Source organism: Battus philenor, unplaced genomic scaffold (assembly GCF_028537555.1).
Source record: "Battus philenor isolate CCGP_79_NKW_IND1 unplaced genomic scaffold, ilBatPhil1.0.hap1 SCAF_28, whole genome shotgun sequence".
In the NCBI taxonomy this organism is placed as follows: Eukaryota; Metazoa; Arthropoda; class Insecta; order Lepidoptera; family Papilionidae; genus Battus; species Battus philenor.
Window position 1 is genome coordinate 9,535,280 of NW_027181691.1, and position 21,161 is coordinate 9,556,440.

At 32.7% G+C, this 21,161-nt stretch overlaps 1 protein-coding gene across 1 annotated transcript; it reads left to right on the plus strand.

Annotated features, from left to right (window-relative positions):
• Positions 1-280: 280 nt before the first annotated feature.
• On the plus strand, positions 281-20,282 carry LOC137925871 (histone-lysine N-methyltransferase, H3 lysine-36 specific-like). The gene is made up of 14 exons (XM_068769342.1): positions 281-412; positions 866-1,924; positions 5,035-5,177; positions 5,255-9,177; positions 9,764-9,894; positions 11,414-11,495; positions 13,131-13,279; positions 13,894-13,989; positions 14,829-15,027; positions 15,279-15,427; positions 15,958-16,114; positions 17,270-17,369; positions 18,045-18,155; positions 18,649-20,282. The coding sequence occupies exons 2-14, from the start codon at positions 1,054-1,056 to the stop codon at positions 19,009-19,011; spliced, it is 6,474 nt and encodes a 2,157-aa protein (XP_068625443.1). The 5' UTR covers positions 281-412; positions 866-1,053; the 3' UTR covers positions 19,012-20,282.
• Positions 20,283-21,161: the final 879 nt, after the last annotated feature.

Sequence of the window (21,161 nt, forward strand, 5' to 3'; positions counted from 1 at the left end):
CGATTTAAATTCTAAGTATTGCTACATTTAAATAGCGCAACTTATATTTGTCACGTTAATTATTATTTTACAATAAAATATTATAAACTGAAATAAAAAAGTATGTCTTGAATAAATGCAATCTGTTAATAAAATGGAAGAGCCATTGAACTGAAATTATATATTTGTGTGCGTGTTTACTTCTACACATACACTGTTTTTATTTACTTTATGTCTATACCTAAACTCTCACACTATACAACTCGACGCACACATTCTTATCATTCTGTGGTAATTTTTCGCGGCATGAAGCGTCGGTGAACTTATTTTCTATTGAAAATTTTAATTCGTGTGATATTATTTAATGTTTTGTGTGTTTATGTTGTGGTTATTACACTTAGGGACTATTATTGTCTCTAACGGAGTTGTTTTTGTAAGTTTTTCATTATTTTCTCTGTGATAAAAATATGATGGCGCGTGGATGACACTTACATAGGGTCCCAGTTCGGAACAAAATAGGACTTTGCTCGTTTGATAGCTGAGCGTTGAAGTATTTATTAATTGTTTCGGGTCCTGTGTGTGATAGCCTTTTAGAAACTAATTTTTATTTATTTACATCGGTTAAAATCAATTTGTAAAAATGAAAATTAAGTTTCCGAGTACTCGAGATGTGTACTAGCAAATTGGTTTCGTCCATTTGTTTGGTTGGTGTGCAACCATTACGCTCGCTTCTTGTTAAAATAGCACAGCGTGTCAGTATATAGCCTATGATAATTTTGTACTCATAAAAATGTAACAAGGCGTCAAAAAACGATTTATTTTGATTCAAAAATTTCAATAACCTAGCTGACACTGGATCAACTTTATTTCGATTCTTTTGTTTCAGCCGAAGCTTGAACAGATTTTCTGAAGATTGCAATCAATTTGACCTGCTAAGACGATATTTTAACCATTTTTTTTGTTGAAGTTTATTTTAATCCTTAAAACTTATATCGAAAATTTTCGTTGGCGACAGAAGTAACATATTACGTCAGCGTCCCGTTTCATGTCCTTAATGACTTATGAGGGCCCAAAATGGACGAGTCTGAGGACAATTTAAGTGCAGAGGAGATTAAATATATTGACAGTCCAACTTCTGTAAGAATTAAATCAAAGAAGAGATCTCTTGTTGAAAGGGAACTAGAGACAAGTTTAACTGCTAGAGTGACTTCTCCTATAACAAATGGGGAGAATTGTAGTACAAGTCGTTATGGCAGGGCCCGTCGGCTAAAGACTGAGTTAGACTCCAGTGATTCGGAGAAATCTGTTACTAAGTCATTGAAATCACCTAAATTTGATAAATCACCTGTACAAATTCAATCACCTGTTTATAAAATGCATGCTTCTAATTCTCCTTTAAGGATGGAAACTCCAAAGCGTTCTACAGAAAATTTATTGGAAACCCAAATAGAGAATATATACAATGAAAACATATCGCTAAGTAGATTTGGATCTGAGGAGAAAAGAAGTGCCTCTCCAGCTAAGAAGTTTCCAAAAGTCTACATAAGAACGGATCTAATTCAAAGTAAAGAAAAAGAAACCACGGAGACAATTACATTAATTAAAAACATGTTTTCACCTATTAAAGTAAATAAACCATCTTCTACTCATTTAGGGAATGTCCTAGAAAGGTCTTCTGAGAAATATAGTTTAGATAAGAATCAAAAGAATGGGTATTTGGACACATCATCAGTTGTGAAAACATTAGATTTTGATGGTAGTAAAAAGAAAAAGAGAGAGAATCGAGAAGGTAAATCATCACTATCTAAGAGTGATATTTTTGAAATGGAAGCGAAGTGTGAATATCAAGTTGGAGATTTGGCATGGGCTAGAATGGGCACATATCCTTTTTGGCCTTGTATCATAACAAGAGATCCACTGAGCGGAACATTTGTTAAGAAAAAGTGTAAGTTTATTTGGAATAAAATATTACAACTTTGGTTAATATACAGGATGTTTGGTTATAGGTCTAAATGCTTAAAAGATAGAAATATATACTTCATTTGTAAGCAAAAAGTTTTAAATTTTTTTTACGTATATATCAACAGACCTTTCTGTCAGTATAAAGTCTGCACAGACAGAGAGTAAACAATAATAATTTTAAAATTATTTTGTTTAAAATATTTATTTACTATTTCTGAAACCCCTTTGTATATAGGGTGTACCATAAATTATTTGACTGCAAAAGAGCTACATTCACATATTTAAAGGTTTTGCACCTACAACCAGTCTCCTTGTATTTACCTTAAGTTTATACCTTAGCTAAATATGAATACACTATTATATAAAAAAAAATTGGGTGTGAATGGTTGAGATAGATAACTTTACTTGCTGTGCGAGTGAGATAATAAATTACACATGCTTGTGCACTAGTACAAGCTTCGTAATTGATTTCTTTAGGTAATTTGCCTATTAGTAAATTATAGATAACTGCCTCCACGTTTTCTTAGCCAAATATCTTTAAGTATAGATGCCATTATTTAAAATTGTGGCTTTCATTGGATATAATAGGATGTTCCTAATTTCTTTGCAATTTAAATAAAGAACTGCAGACTGTTCTAAAGTTAAATTATAACTTTATTATAGTCAGAATTTTCATAATATATTTTTAAAATGTATAATACTTGTGTCAATTTCCTACAAGTAAAACTAAGAAAAGTTTATATAATTATTTATTCATATATTTATCTAATTTATTTTATAATTATACATTAAACAAACTGTGGTTGATTACATATTAAGTACAGGCATGGAATATTTATTATTAACAAGATTTGTCAAAAAACAAGATAAGTAGAAAGGTTCCTCTTGTTAAATTTTAACAAATTAAGATTATTCAAAAAAATACACACAGAATTACACTGTGTTTTAGTTTAACTTATATGCATTAGAGTATGCAGGGCCTTAATGACCCCACATAACAACAACATCTGTTTCATAAACAATAAGTGTCCCGCATGTTACATTTAAATATACACTTACTACATGTTTTGTATATATTGAACCTTTCCTGAGTTTGGCTAGGTCATCCTTGGTGATATCATTATTATGTCCAACGATATACACCCACTTTATGGCCTAGGTCACCCTCTAAAGTCATCCCAATGACTGGTCTTCTTTGACCTTTTTCATATATTAGGGGGACTGGAAATTTATATTGTTTCTGTCAACATATTTTACAAAAAAAGCAATAGAATTGTTGCTGCTCCGGCAGTGATTTGTATACTAGACAGCAAAAGATTGTTAATAACGATGGTGAATATATTGTTGGTTAGAAATAAAAAGTGTTTAAAAAAGAAGTTGTGTGAATTTAACTTTAGAAAGCAACATTACTTTCTGGTCCTCCTAATATATTTATACTAAATGTTCACAAAATTACATGCTATTGTAGCACAATCTCTCGGCAGTTGGTATTTGAATTTCAAATTGTGTTGTATATTAAACCCTAATGAATAAAAGGATCAAATAATGTGGGTTAGGATTTGATATTTTATGCATTCAAGATACCTTTTCCTCACATACATTCAGTAAATAGCTCCTTTTATAAAACAGATGTCCAAAAGGTTGTCTCAATTCATATTACGCAGTTACTGTGATATTGATTCAAGTAACATTATATTTCAATATAACTTTATTACTGAATTTTTAAAAATATCATCAAAGATAGTAATGTAAGAGATGCCTGGTATGTTTTGGTATGTCTGGAAGCCCCTTTACACATGTTTTAAAAGAAATTTAGTTAAATAAGCCTTGCAATATAGATGCCGAGTATTAGAGTTAAAATATTAGGACATGTTTTTATATTTCTTGAAATGTTTGTTTATTGCCTCTGAAAGTCTATATAGTAGGGTATACTGTAAGGTATAGATTAATCAGATAAAAATTTGTAAAAAATAATTTCCAAAAAAATTCCACTTCCTAATTTAAAATCAAATAATCTTTATTTGATATGTCATTTATATGCATTTTAAAGTCATTGATTATTTTAATATTATAAGTAGTAATGACTGGTTATGAATGCAGAACTGCTGAGAGGAGGTCAACCAGAAACTAAATGGTTGTTCTTTTTAAATGAAATTAATAATAGAAAATGTTTTACTGCTTTCATAAAGCAAATAATTTACTGATTTCAGTTACTATTTATGACTTATTTGGATTTGATACTTTTTGGTCGATTTTTATTTTTTTTTTATTTTGTTGGTTTCCAGTATTCAGGTCTTATTGATCTCTTTTGATTTGCTTGCAGCAATAAATGTAGAATATACATTGTCCACAATTTATTTTAAATTCTTAATTAGTATAACATTGTTTAATGGAAGAAAACTATACCATATCTTGAGTATAATAAATCTATACCATAGCTTTATGTACACAAACTACACTTTAAATTGACTTTTCAAATTTAAACCTTTGCACCAAATTGTTGCATAGCTGTAGTGTATATGAGACTTATGTGCAGTATTATATACCTTGTTTTATACCTGTCTTTATATACAGTAAAACATTTGCTCTATACTTATATGTGTTGGGACATATAATTAAAGCAACATTATTAGAAATATTTTTTTCATTATATTTCATTTAAGCGGCTCATTTTCAAATTAAAAGTTTTGATCTTGAGCGATTCAATCTTCTAAACATATGGATAATAATATCTTTATTATTATATAATGATTGATATTGATTGTTGTACAGTCATCTTGTTATTAATTCTGAATGTACAATTAACTATTTGTTTATTTTTTAATTAGCTTGATAACAAATATATGTTATATTATAATTTATGTATACTTGTATTATTATGTATATTACAATATTTTATTACAAAAAGTAATATTAAATAAAGCTAAAGTTGAGTAAGGTTGATTTATACATTATATTATTTATGTTTGCTTCCAATTTATTCTTGTAAATATATTCTGTTTTGAATTCTACATGCTTAAATCCTTTATATATTCTATAATATATCAATCCGGGAACTGCCTAAGCTATAACTTTACTGTTTATTGGTTATAGTGTTTGGACGGATAGAACGAGATGTCCTTCATGTAACATTCTTTGGTGATAACGGGCGACGCGGATGGATAGTAGACAATATGCTGAGAAAATTTTCAGGTCAACTCGAATTTGAAACCACCAGGGAACAGTTTTCATCAGAGGTATAATATTAATGCATGGTTACTTACCCATAACTGTTTTTGGTAGAGAAATTTTAAGTTACATCTTTCATTTACAGGCTAAGAAACGTGATCCTAGGCTGTATGCGTCATTTTTTATATCAGAAAAGAAACTACCTCAGTGGATTGTGTCCGTTGAAGAGGCGGAGTCTTTGATGCGAGAACCAAAGAGGTTAAGAATTGATATATTACGCGACATGCTTGAAAAGACGAGAGACTTAAAAACAACCCCGAAATTAGAAAGTAAAAAAGTAACAAGAACTAACAGTGACGTCTCTTTAAGCGAGAGTTTATATGACTCATTGTTCTCCGAAGACGATTCCAAAAACAACGACACTGAACGTTCTAAAAGTAAAACAAGAAATAAATCTCTAGATGTCTCCGAAGTTGTTACAGCATGCCTTGACAACATGGCGGCGAAAACGGGTATAACAAAAATTCAAAGACAGTCTCACATGGATCGATGGTTGCAAAAAGCAAAGTCTAAAACTCCAGAGAAATCTTTTTTAAAATCACAACCAGTCTCAAAGACAGACAAGGAATCGAAGCAAAGTAATACAAAACACAAGAGGTCAACATCTAAAGAGACCCGTTCAAAGAAATCATTAAGTCTTAAAAGAAATAGAAATGAATCTCAAGATGAAATAGAAAGTAAATTGTTATCACATCAGAATGAACATGATTATAGTAAGCAAGAATATCACAAAATTAATGATGTTAGAGCAGAAGATAAAGATCATGTCAAAATAGAAGATTTTAATGAAAACCTTGGCATTGAAGCAATGAGTTTTGATGTTGACATGATACCTAAAAGCGTGTTGAATAAAATTCAAGGAACTAATGGGGCCAATGAGGTACCTGATATTTTATTGACAGTTGAAAATGAGGAAAGTGTTGTTACCAAAGTTGAAAATAATCAAGGAAATAGTTTAGTACAAACATCTTCCAAATTAAATACGCATGAACAAATGCATGTAGATTTATATGATACTGGAGTACAAGATGATAATTTAGCAATAGTAAGTATAGACACACTGCCTAGTTTAGAAGATAAATATATTTTTAAGGAAGCTGTACAAGGTGAAAATGAAGTGTTAGATATCTCAGAACAAATAGATAAAACAGTAGATAATCAACTTACTGATGATGCGAGTATGGATTCAGTTAAGTGTGACAAAGAGATTGATGCTACAAATTCTGAAATGAGTGATTTCGAAGATGTTTCCATGGACGAAGAAAAAGATAAAGACACTCCTAGTTACCCTACAAGTTCTAATATGGAAAATGCATGTGAGCCAGACACAGAGTGTAATAATGGTGAAGAAAATAATTTAGTTAAAAAGAACGATTTAGGTCAAGAATATTTTAACACTAATACATTGCACTCTAAAGAAATAACAGTATTAAGTTTAAATGAGCAAGCAAAACCAAATAAGCTTCATGAACTAGAAATTATAAATGAGAATGAACCCTTTCACGACTCTGAAAACAGTATGTCAGAAACCGAGGATGCAGTGAAACATAATTTAGTATTTGAATATGATAATGAAATAAACAACTATTTAGAATCAGATGTAGCATCTAAATTTGTTAAAAATAAAAATATAGATATCATTGCACATCATGATTCTGAAGAATCTTGTAGTAATAATACACAATTTGAAAGTCTCGATAGAGATGTTGAAAATAATACAGACGATGATCAAAATCAAGAGGAAAATTGTATAGATTACTGTAATCAAGATCAGGAAATTATATCTTTTCCAAATAGGAACATTCAGTTATTTTCTAGTAAACACAAAAGTGACGAAGAAGTTAGTGGTAGTTTTTCAAATAACGAAACGGCTAAAAATATTGTGAACATGAAAATCAATCCTGTGCCCATTGAAGAAAGTTTGTCAAATTGTGAAATGGTATGCTTACCAAATTTTAAAAAGGATTACAATTCAGTTGACAGTAATAATGATAAGGTATGTGTTAATGTAAAAAGCTCTGAACTAAATGTAAATAAATCATTAAAACGTGATATCTCTAATAATATAGAAGTAAATAATTTTCTTGATAGAAATCTTAAAAAAGAAGATATCGAATTAGACTGTATTAATGAAAAATTATTAAAAAATGAAAAGGTTGCCAAGTCTGATAAATCAGATTTTCATGATACTTTTCAATTAAATAGATCAATTAAAAATGTACTTGGATTTGATACAAATGAACATATTGAAGAAATAGTTTCAAAAGGAGAGAATAATGAACAAAATGAAGACAGGTCAATTGAAGAAACAGAAAAACAGTCCAATAGAACTTCAGATTTAGAGGAAATGGAATCTGTTGATTCTGATTATACAGAAGAGTTGAGTTCCAATGATCCAAATTCAGAATTTGACCCTGCCAATGATGCTAAGGTAAAAGAGAAATCTAATTCCAAAAGTTCTGATGGTTACACTGATGGTGTTTCATTAAGTTCAGAAATAAGTGAAATGTCAGAAAATAAAAGAACAGAACGCACAAAATTTGAAAAGCACTTTGAAAAAAAGTCAAATAAGTGTCCAAAAAAGGATCTAAATGACCCTGAGTTTTTGAAGTATATGGAATTACGTCAAGATGCTTTAATTGATGAAAATCCTCATTTATCTCAAGAAGAGATAACCAGTTACCTATATAATACATGGTTGTATGAAGAAAGCACGAAGTCCGATAAGAAAAAAAATGACGATATAGATCATGCAACTTTAGTTAAAGGTTTAGACCAACCACCTGTTCCTCCAAAACGAGTCAGAAAAAAGGCTAAAGTAGACGTAGTAGTAAGAGAATCATATGAAAATGAGGAGATTATTCCTAAATCTAAATCAAAAAGGAAGATCATCAGACCATATTATAATGAAGATTATTCAGATATAGATAGTGAATATGAGTGTTATGATATGTATGAAAATAGATCTAATCACAAAACAAATGACAGCAATCAAGACGGCCAAGCAAATGAAAATCATAATGAAGAAGAAATGTTAATTGATGACTATGATCAAGTCGAAGAATATTTCGACCAGTTAACTAGACCCAAACCAAATTTATTCAAAGGATTAATAAGGGAGAAAGTTTGCGAAGTCTGTGAGAAGACAGGCAACCTCGTTAAATGTAAAGGATGTCACTCTATGTTTCATGTAGATTGTACCAAAAAAGAAACTGCCGTTATTGAAGCTCAAACACCTACAAGAGGTAGAAAAAAGAAGAAGAGAAATAGAGGTCGCAAGCAAAAACTTTCAGTGGATTCTAATGGTGTAGATAATGGTAGTCAAAGCGATGAAAAATCTCAAGATCTGAATGCTTCAGAAGAAAACATATCAATCGAAGATATTGAATCTGAATCTCATATAATAGTAGACGCGGATAATATAGAAGTTCAATTAAGTGCCAAAATGAAAGAAATGTTTGATGAATTTCAAAATGAATATTTCTCCGACTCCAGTGAAAATGAACTTGATTGGAGCGATACAGAAGCGGGAAAGTGTAAAATAGTAGATATAAAACTACCCTCTAAAAATCGTAATTCCGATAATACGGATTTCAAATGTAACAAATGCCTGGAATATGACACACCAGTTTGCTTTGTCTGTAAATCACCAACTTCTCCTAGAGATGGCGTGGAATATAGACAGAGGTGTCAAGTTGCTCATTGCTATAGATACTTCCATTTGGAATGCTTAGATCATTGGCCGCAAACACAGTTTAACTCTGGAGAAATTTCTAGAAACAATAAAAAGATAAAGGGATTCTTTGAACCCATGACTTGTCCAAGACATGTGTGTCATACTTGTGTCAGCGATGATCCCAGGGGTTGTAAGACAAGGTTCAGCGGTGATAAGTTGGCTCGCTGTATCAGGTGTCCAGCCACCTATCATTCTTTCACTAAATGTCTTCCAGCTGGGACACAGGTTTTGACTGGATCCCAGATCATATGTCCAAGGCATTACAAGCATAGGTGAGTTATAACTTTTAAATACTTGATATAGTAATAGCAAAATTGTTTTATCTGAACAAATCTTTTGTAATTTATTTACATTGGAAATATTTCTATCAATTCATAGTAATTTAACTACATATAAAATTTGAACCAAATATAATTTAGTTTTTCTTGTCATTTTATTAACTTTAAAGAGTTTTCTATTTTGATTTGATTGTCTCCATGCTATGTTCACTTTAACATGTACCTATATTAGCTATATATCATCGTATTTTTAAATTTACCATAACATACATATATGCCTGCTTCTATATGATATATTTACTTTTATTATTAAAATTGTCACAGATCTATCTAGGTTCAGATATTGCCTCAGCGTAAGTGAACATTATCTAAGTTAAAATGCACCAGTCTTGTTTGTGTATATATATTTAATAAACACTAACATAGATATTTGTTTATTTAAAATCATTCATCAAAGTCATTACATAAGGAAATTAAGTTTTATATTAGTTCTGTTTTTTGACACTATTAATTTCACTTTTTTATTATATATAAATAGTTTTTACCTTCTTTCTGTACATAAATGATATGTTTTTTACAGGCCAGGAAAAGTTCCTTGTCATGTGAACACAGGCTGGTGCTTCATCTGTGCACTCGGTGGATCTCTGATATGCTGCGAGTACTGCCCAACCTCTTTTCATGCAGAGTGCCTTAACATTAAACCGCCTGAAGGTAAATATACTACGGCCATACTTAATAATAGCCTAACATATTGATTAAATGAACTAGGTTACAAACCTAGTTTTTTTATTATGTCCTTAATATGGTCGCTGTGGTTAGGTAGAGCAAAGGATATTTAATGATAATATACTATAACAAAAAGGCTATTCGGACAGGTAGGTTCAATTTCGAGAAAGAAATCCCTTGCTTAATCCAACTCGAATGGGCAGCTTTTGGGAAGCTCTAAAATAATATCCCATGCAAAAAACTGCAGTGTGAAGACGAAGATCTTTGATCAATGTGTGTTGCCAGTGATGATATACGGATCTGAGACGATGGTCACTTACAATAGGCCTCATCAAAGCTCATCGTATCAGAAATGAGGAAGTAGCAGTGGGCAGAGCACCTCGTGCAACTGAGAGTCGTTGCTGCCGAAATGGTTCTAAAGTGACGACTACGAACCGGTAGATATGATGTCTTGCAGTTGGCTTTTATCAACTGAAAAGAAGGAGAATGTGATCAAAAATATTACAAATAGAAGTAAATCTTAGATTAGAATTTTTTAGTACACACCATTTAGTACATACCCTCTCATTATTGTTAAACACCCTGATATAAATAAAATTATCAAGTTTATTTTAATTATTTGATATAAGGATTGTAATGCACAATCAACTAGTTCTTCTGGTCCCGTCCCAAATCATTGGTTTAATAGACCAGATTGAACCCAAATAAATCAAAATAGGTTTTATTATATGAGATTATTCTAATCATTTATATTTGTCTGCTTAATATTAAGTTTTAACAAACCACCTACTGGGTACAACAACAAACTCAATGTGGTATGTAATTTTATTTTAACAAAAAAATCCTTAAAATTATAACAATTAATTTCAGAACATTTTTATTGTGAAACCACACTTGTAATAGCTGTCATACTAATTTTAGGCGGGCTCTTTTCACAAGTGCATTGTAATAGACATATAAAGTTAGTTGATTGTTTACATCCTGATACTTGACATCTAATCTCTGATACTATCTCATCCGGGTGACATTTTATTGGCTGAGACTACTTTTAATATTGTTTCAAAGGACACATTGACTAGACAGCAAAAAACAGATTGCAAGTTTGAAACTGCTGCTATATACAAAAAACAACAAAAACTTATTTAATGGAATCAGGCGTTACCTTGTGGAAATCCATCCTAAGTAAGAAAAGGACCAATATTTAGCCACTTCTGCACACGTAGTGGTAGTCGTGCAACAAAGTGCACCGCCCGCCAGCCCGCTGATAAATGCGCATGCGGCAAACAAAACGAATTACACAACTGCCACCGTTAAATCACTCAACACGTGTTTCACCCCTCCACGGGGCACAGAGACTCTGTGTTTGGCACTAATCGGTGTAACATAACTGAAAATGCCTGCATGTGCGGAAGTGGCTAAACATTGGTCCTTTTCTTAACAAAAACATGTTAATTTTGTGAAGAATTTTTTTGAAAGTTTAACCCGTAAAGTTTTCTTTTTCCAGGTGGATATATGTGCGAGGACTGTGAAACTGGTCGCTTGCCGCTGTACGGTGAAATGGTGTGGGTCAAACTTGGACACTATAGGTATGTATATATTATAAAAGATATATTACAATATTTTATGTGTACAATAAACAAAGACAAACAGGTTGCTGATCTCTGCTCTGTTTAAACCTTTTTTGATTGCATGTAAAAATGTTAAATGTAAGTATTAAAACATTTAGGTCAAAGATTTATGTATATGTATGTATGTTACATGACTTTTAAAACTAAAGTGTGTGTGGCCGAGGATCCAATATTTTGAAACCCTATGTTAAAATATATTGTGTAGTATTTAGGTAGTTTAACAAAGAGAAGGAAGGACACTTAGAGGATTCATGTATAGTAAAAAATTAAAAGAAAGTGTAATAATATTGCTATATAAAAAGCCGCCAGATGTGAATTTTCCCGCGGACGTCGTCACAACGCTTAACCTTTTGTTCGTCTCGCCCACTCGTCTCGCTCACTCGCACGGCGTGCACGATACGCACGATACGCGCTCTTGCTTGCTCTTGGCAGGTAGCCAAGACGCGCAGCACGTTGCCGCGCGTTGCAGCCCGCGGCCGTTGGAGTTCTGAGAGTCGGATTTGAGCCATGGTTCGATGCGCAACCGCGCGTAGGCGAATTATTCATTTTCCGCGCACAAATTGTTTTAATAATTAAATAAACGTTTTTCCACATCACAAAAGTTATCACAATATCAAATTAAATTACTGGAGAAATTTCAAACTAAAGCACACTAAGAAATAATAAATAATGTAATGTTAATATAGTGAGAAGATATGTATTACCACATAATAAAATTAATTTATCTTTATTGTATCTCCCTGCATACTTTTTACTTCGGAAGTTTTTGCCATGCATTCTCATAGAAAAAATTAAATAATTTGCAATATCACAGGTGATTTTAAATAGGCTTAAAAAATTTAATGCTTTTTTGCTGAGAAATATTTCCATTTTATATTTTAACTATTATTGACTTAGAATATATATTTTTGCAATATGGAGTAGGGGTGAGGAAGTGGTCCCATCAACCTCAATGCTAAAAACTAGACATTGTTAGGTCGCCGTTAAAAATGAACAAGACATGAAAATGATTTAAATATCTAAGATTTAAGTTAGGACTTACTTTAGGAGACATAGTAAACACTGTGACATGTAGAAACTCAAGCAAAAAAAATCGGAATTATTAAAGTAATGCAAAAGGCCCTGTCTTGTGTCTGTAGGCGCTAATGTCTGTGGAATATAGATTCAATAAATAAAAAAAAATTAAGTATATATCAGGGGTTGCCAACCTGCAGTTCTTTGAATGCTTATTTGTAGCTCACTATAAATGTAACCGATTTCACTTTTGATTTTATGTAATTATATTACAAATAATATAGTTTCATATGTGTCAAAATATATTTAAAATTACTGTAACATTTAATGTCCACATATATATTTTGTATTCTCAAAAAAATAACACCTTTTTAAAATGTTATTGTTTACTGCTCTTGAAAAATTGAATTTTCAAGGCGCTGCTTGGCCACCCCGGGTATATATATTTATTAATAATAAATATCTTTTTATCCCAAATTAAGCGCAGTTTATTGTATTTAATATACAACTCTTTCATTAAATAACTTGTAATATGATTTAATCTTATATTTAAATAAAAAATCTATTGATTTATTACAGATGGTGGCCAGGAATAATTTTGCATCCGTCTGAGATCCCAACGAACATACTTGCTGTGAAGCATTCATTGGGGGAGTTTGTGGTTCGGTTCTTTGGTCAGTACGACCACTACTGGGTGAACAGAGGTCGAGTGTTTCCATTCCAAGAAGGTTAGATCCATTTATATGTTATTTATTTTATAAGCTTGTGTACATTGACCTTAATAGTTTAGTTATTATATTTATGAGCGGCGGTAGCCCAGTGGTGGAGAAAAGAGACCTGCGGTCGCAGATTTGATTCTCAGGACACAATCTAATATAATTCACATTTTGCGCATTATATATGATTGCTACTGCTCATAAACAAGTTACTGTAGTACATGCAGAAGCTACTCTACATACTATAAAAGCACATTAAAGTAGACTCAAGCATGGCGATATAATCGCCTATATTTTCTTTTATAGATAGAGACTTATACAATGGGTGTCTACGAGTTGGAATGTTGATGTGTTTGTACATAATGAAAGGAAAATTTAACAGTATTAAAAATCTACTAATAAAGCCTTAGGTTACTTAAGAAGACTATAATTTATTTATATGAATGTTTTTAAGTATTTTTTTTCTTTGACTATTGTGGAACAATATAGGAAAAAAAAAGAAATTAGGTGAAATAGTTAAAAGATGAAGTACAATATCAAGTGTCTAATGTCTCAATAATATCATCATCAAGTTTATTAAACAAAGTCTATAATAAATTTTAATGGCTTGTGTTTAAATATTTCAGGCGATTCGGGTAAAGTCTCAAGTCAGAAGTCGAAAATCGATGCCGCTTTCAGTATGGCTATGGATCATGCTAAAAGAGCCTGCGAGATATTAAAAAGTGAGTATAATTAATATGTTAACTATGAGTCAGCATACTATGACCATTGGGTCACTGATTGACCCATGTATTTCTGACTAATATGTCTCTAATACTTACATTTCGGTTGATTTGGTCTAGCTAATTTTGTAACTGAACACCAGATAGAAAGGATTCCAGGTGCAGTTCCGAAAGCTTTGATTTTTAGATTTAAAAAAAATTGTCAAAGAACATGTGTACTAAGGGTAACTATACTATAAATGACGCCATAGAACACTATGAAAATTATATGCTCGTCTATATGTTATTTCATCACCGTAATAGACGCATATTACAAGGTCATATAGGTTTCCTATGACATAGTATGACTAAATATTTTTTGTCTATTGTAGACATACACAGCAATGACCACCGTTATGCCCAGCATTCACTAGACGTTATAGATTAAAAAAAAAAAGGCTCTATGAATTTCAATAATACACGCTATAAATTATAAATGTTAGTTAATAATGAATAAGATAATTCAGGGTAAATAACTGCAAGGCGTGGTTCTTCCCCAAAGATTGCCATGATGACCAGTCTTGCATGAAGCAAATTCTTCTCAGCATTGTCAGTCCACCTAGTGAGGATTTCAGACTATTTAAATGCAAAGCAAATATTATTTTAAATTATATATCAAGCCTCGTTGAGTTTCTTTCACCCGTCATCAGGTCTGAAGCATTTATCACCTAATGGATGTATGTCTTTGTACGTCCAATAAATATTTTCAATTTTAATTACCATAAAAAATGTTATCAACCCCCGCATTAAATCAAAATTGGTACATTTGAAATGATTGATATTTTATTGATGCTTTTCAGATGTAACACCAAATGAAGAGGAATCATTGGATATTGCATCATCTCTTCTACCGCCTCATTATGTGAAGCTGAAAGTGAACAAGCCCTGTGGTTCACTTTGTGGCAAGCGACTGGACCTTGAAGAGAGTTCCCTGACCCAGTGTGAATGCAACCCTGATGAAGAGGATCCTTGTGGACCTTACTCGCAGTGTTTGAACAGGTATCATCAGAATATCATTCTCCCCTCCATTTTGGGATACTTTCCTTACCTTACGTTCCGCAGAAGTGACGCTGCTGAACCGGGCAGCGCGCCGCGAACTGTGCGCATTGCATGGCGGTAGCTGATGTACGAATTTTCTCATTTAAGTGTTACTTACATATTTAAAGATTTTACTGGTATGTTAATTAAAAATAGTAGTCAGAATAATTCTTAGTAATATTTTAACACTGGTTAATTATTTTTTATTCCAGGATGCTGCTAACGGAATGCGGTCCCACCTGCCGTGCAGGTGACCGTTGCAACAATCGCGCCTTCGAGAAGCGCCTGTACCCAAAGCTAGTACCTTATAGGACCCCGCATAGAGGCTGGGGGTTAAAGACCCTTGAGGATATAAAAGCAGGTCATTATTTTTTAAAATCATTAAAATATCTGTTCTAGTATTTTTTTGGTCTAAAGGATTTTTAAATTATAATAGATCTCATGAATGTATACCTCAAATAAAAAAACAGATTTGTTGAATTCAGTTCTTGTCACGTTTTTCTCACAATTACACATATTGTGGTTGTACACATATTGTAGTTATGACTATAAGTGATGCAAAGTGGATAGCATAAATAAATAAGTACATATATACATTTATACACATATATATATATGAATTATAAATATATATATATATATATATATGTGTGTATACATACCCTCAAATTAGCCTTGTTTACTCTTTGATCACACATTTCATCATTAACCTTACAGCCGTAAGACATTTACTGCTGGTCACAGGGCCTACCCAGAGGTAAAAGGTTAAAAAAGGACACGTTGGAATTGCAAATGCTATTCCAGCGTCTTCCGAAATACAGGCTCGTCTGTCGACCATGTAGGTAGACATTCTACACTATTGGTTAATATTTATTGAAAATACATTTACAGGACAATTTGTGATAGAGTATGTGGGAGAATTGATTGACGAAGAAGAGTTCAAGAGGAGAATGCTGAGGAAGTACGAGATAAGAGATGAGAACTACTACTTTTTGACGTTGGACAAAGAGAGGATGATCGATGCTGGACCCAAGGGAAATTTGGCGAGGTAATAACTAACTTAAGGTATTCGATTCGGAGAAGAACTAAGGTGACCTTATGTGACTTGCTCGTTTGAAGGTGGGACGAGGTCCTCATGTGGCGACCAGGAACCGGTAGACGCGGCATGTTTAGGCCCTCCATGGACGCCGACATTGTTAATGTCGAAGGAAATAGCTGGATGCTGGCAGCTCAGAGGCATTGTGGAGATCTTTGGGGGAGGCCTATTACAGTTGGCGTCTATCGGCTGATATGATGAAGATGAACTTTGTCTTCCATCCATATGTACAGTTTTTTTAATTATGAATGTGGTTTTAATGAGTTACTAATAAATAAATTCACTAAAATAAAACATTCAGACTTGTTTTACAAAAAAATATTTTTTCTTTTAAAACTTATGATAAGCTAACGCTTAAACTTTAGTTAAATAAGCTCTGACAATCATAATACTGTTCAAACTTAGTAAATTAAAATTTAGTGTACATGAAAACTATGACATTAAAGATAAAGATATCTTTTTACTAGTTTAAGTTTAACGTATAAGTTTAAGGTTAGTAGTCAAGGTCTGTAATTTTAAAAATAGATTGCAGATTTAATTACAAACACTTATACACTGCATAGATCAATAGATTAAAAGAATGAAATTGATAAACAAAAATGAAAGTCTACTAGTTGCTCTGAAGCAAAAATGGAAAATGTAGCAAGGTCGAAAAACTAGAAGATGAAAAAAGGATGACGCTGGGCCCATAAGGCTCAGGGTTGCTGTTCACCGGAGGCAATAGAGGATGTTGAAGGAGGCCTTTACACAGAAATAAAAGATATTTTAATGTAAAATAAAAGCTAAATTATATATAAATTAATGTTTGTCCGAAAGTGGATAGATAAGATCAATGTTTGTCCGAAAACGCTCAATAAATGCCAGTTATTACCGATCTTTTTGCGGATTGGCAACTTGAAGTGGTAGTGGACAGGCCAGAACAGAAGGCTGCTGGGGTCTTAAGATTCTTTAGTGGAGACCACAAATTGATAAGTGCAGCATGGTATGGCTTATAACCAATGTCCACTATAGGACATAGGCCATTCCAAGATCTGAAATGATGATGGTTATATTAAATGTCACAATAGTAGTAGGAGTATTATAAGTTTTACACCAAACAATTTTCAGGTTTATGAATCACTGCTGCGAGCCCAACTGTGAAACTCAAAAGTGGACCGTGCTGGGCGACGTCAGAGTGGGACTGTTCGCGAAGCGAGATATCCCTGCTGTAAGTATGCCCTCTGAAGGCCTATAAGTCGTGACATTTTTAATTTAATACAAGCTGAAGACGGAATTTGTACTTAAATATTAAGAAAATTGTTTTCAGGTTATCCATGTATATGTAGAATTGTTCTTTTCTTTACGATGACTGGTCCTTCGTTGCCCAGCGACTTCCTTATTATCGGACCACAGGCCTTACCTGCTCTTGGTTGCTACTCTTGGACCTGCTGCATGCTCCACCTACTTAAACTTCAGATGACCAGTTCTAAGACCTAAATTGGTGAGCTTTGTTTTTCAGCTGATCTCATTTCAAATTCAATCTCGCAGTGTAACTAAACAAAGTCCTCTGCATTGTTCCCTGGGTGATTTTAAGTTGTTGAGACCCATTTTAAAACTAACACATTGTTTAAAGACCTTCCGACTGTCGTATACTGGATAAAAAAAATGTTTCGTAATTTAAGCCCATAGATGTTCACTGCAAAGCATAGGCTGCCACCAATGATATCTATGGGAGGATATATTATAATCGTCACGCTTTTCAAACAGATTGGCAACTGCAGTGTTGCATTACTTCAATCCCATATAATTAATGCACAAATTATGAATTACATATAACACCATCGCCGGAATCGAACCCGCAACATCTGCTTCAAATTAAATACTTATTTTATTTTCTTCACAGAACAGTGAGGTGACATTTAATTATAACTTGCAATGTGCGGGTATAGAGAAGAAACGTTGTCTGTGCGGGGCGAAGCGCTGCTCTGGGTATATAGGAGCCAAACCTAAACAGGTACAATTATACAGGGTGATATATTATATTGTTTATATATCTTTGACACCACTATATTATATTGTTTATATATCTTTAACACCACTGAAGTTTTCTCAGAATCCTTTTAATGTTACTTTATAAATGAGTGGTTATAGCTCTTGGATAATACATTTGGAAGAAGTTTTGGAATCGGTTTGATTTTTGTTAAAATTAAATTTTTTAAAAAATTAAAGTTTTAATCTCAGTAAGTTGGCTGATAGATGCTGGGAGTTTAAGGTTTTGGGATGACCGTCAAGGTAAAGTAACAACCATGTTAAGGTCATAGGAGGACACAGGCCACTTCCAGCTAGTGCTATTGGAAATGTATAGGGAGGCCCCTGTTCGGCTGTGGTACAAAATAAATAAATATTATCTACCCTTGTCAATTTATACAGTTGCTATCTTTAATAGATTTACACTTCTTTCTTAATATTTATTATCTTAATTTTAATAACAACTGTGTCGTTTGCAGACCGGACCACAACCAAAGAAGAACAGAAAAGAGGTCCCAACGAAGCGAACATACAAAAAACGTAAGAACGTTGAAATATCCCCAACAATTAGAAATAAAACGGTCAAGAGACGTGCGTCTCGTTCTAAACCAAGGGAACTGACAGAAATAGAGAAGGACCTGTTGATCATAAAGAATGCAACTAATGGAATGTCCAGCGACTCTGAATGCAGTGGAAGGCTCAGCGTGGACAGCGGCAAGGAGGCTCGTGCTCAGAAACGACGCAGGGTCGGATTCTCGACTGAAGAAATCATTATTTACAACGGGCCGAACTCGCCGAGCACGAAAAAAATTAAAATGGACAAAATTGAAGATGGCGACTGAAAATTTAACTTTTAAGTGTTGTTCTATTTTTACCAGTGTGGGTAATTTACCAAGGATTTGACCGTTTAAAACTAATCCTTTGCCCAAATGGACACTATTGTTATAATAATATGCCACTATAACAAAAGGTGATTAAATATTATATTGCAACTAGAGAGATATAGTGAAAAAATATAGATTTTTTTTATTTTAATATTTGACAAGGCCATGAGTGTTTGTAATCTATAGTCTATGATTTTCAAATATTTTTTTTAATTATGTCAGTTCCCTCATTACCGGGCTTTTGACCCCTATATAAACCTTAACATCAAATGGTTATTTGGTGAGTGTTCCTTTATTTTTTGTTTTGTCTGATTTAAATTCTTAATAACAATAAAATACGGACATATATATGAAAAACTAAATTTATCGGTAAATGTTTTGTAGATTGTCTTCATAAATAAGTTATATTTGAAAAATCAAGAAAGTTGTTGACGGAAAAGTGTGAAACTCTTACCAGTGAATGGTGATATAGAAGGATCTTATCCGGATATGAGATATTGTTTCGCAATATGGAGCTTTTATAATAAAATTGATTGTAAATAGTTCTCCCATAAATTAACGCCGCAAGGCAGGTACAACTAGCTAATTATAAAGTTCTAGATAGACAAGAAAATAAATAAAAATGTCTATGTTACGTATTTTTAAGAGTTGAATGTAATAATAATTTCGTGTACACTGTTTGAAAACATGCCTCTGTAGTGGAGCAACTAATATTAACATTGAAGAGTAAAGATTAGTAGTCTTAGTAAAGGAAAGAACTTCACGGGGTGTTTGAAAAGAAATTTGATTCGTGATTAGTTTAAAAATATGTGACATGGTTTTTTCTAATTATTAGTAAGCCAGATTACGGTTTGACGTTGATTTATGGGACACGCGACGTTGATTTGTGGGACTTTCGACTGATTTGTCGGACACCAGATGTTGATTTGTGGGACACTCGATGTTGATTTGTGGGACACTCGACGTTGATTTGTTGGACAGTGAACATTGATTTGTGGCAGACTTTGTAAAGTGATCAACTCTTAATAATCTTGTTTTTATTTGCAATTTTATTTCTTGGTTATCGTGTATAATAAGATTTATGTGGACGCAGCTGCAGAGGCCCTCGGGTGTCGGGCGCCCGAGGGTGACGTGATTATGGAATTTATTTACCCGTTGTACATATTGTTAGTTTATTTTCGCTTCGTACATATCAATGCAGGCGACTGGACGAATAAAGTGTATTCATATGTGCTTGTTTTATTTCTACCTATAATTACATAATACTCGGAACTCTACACAATAATAAAAATATATCGTTACATAGGAAGGACTGAATAAAAAGCTTAAAAGCCCTATTTCCGAACATCCTGTATAAAGTAATCATTGTAATTTATTTTTAATATTGCAATGCCACAGGCTAATCACTTCTGGTAGCATAAACTGCAGGGACGGATAACACAATGGTTATTCTTAGTTTTAGAGAGACCGGAAAGTAGTCCCTTTCTTATATATTATAGTATTTATTTCTAATCAACAATATATGCACCTTCGTTATCGACAACCTTTTGCCATCTAGTATATCAAAATCAATGCCGGAGCGGTAAAGGTCAAACGTTTTATCTGTAAAATAAATCGACGGAAACGACATTACTTTCAGGTCCCTCTCATACATTATAATTATTATATTTATTATTTTTCGATAGGGTGTACCATACAGCAAATTGATAGCAACATACATTAAAAGTAAATGAGCTATATATTCATCATTTTAATTTTTTACACATATAACCAATCACTATATTACTGGCTACTGCAGCCATAATAATTTTATGCCAAATCATTCCTTTCGTTCTATTTAAAAATCGAACGCCTATTTGAATTCAGACGCCGTCAGCGACGTAGTCGCCGTCTTTGCGTTGTTCGAAATTTGAAATTATTATTGCTTTTAAGAAAATAATGCTTTGGTGGTTACTTATTTTCGTCCGCTAACCGCTAAAGGTCAATTATACTGTTATAATAAATTTAAACGGATATTATTAAGTGTCGGTATTGAAAGCTATATTATTGGTGCAAATAATACTTTTAAATGAAGATATACTAATAAAATTGTAGTGGTATGTATATTA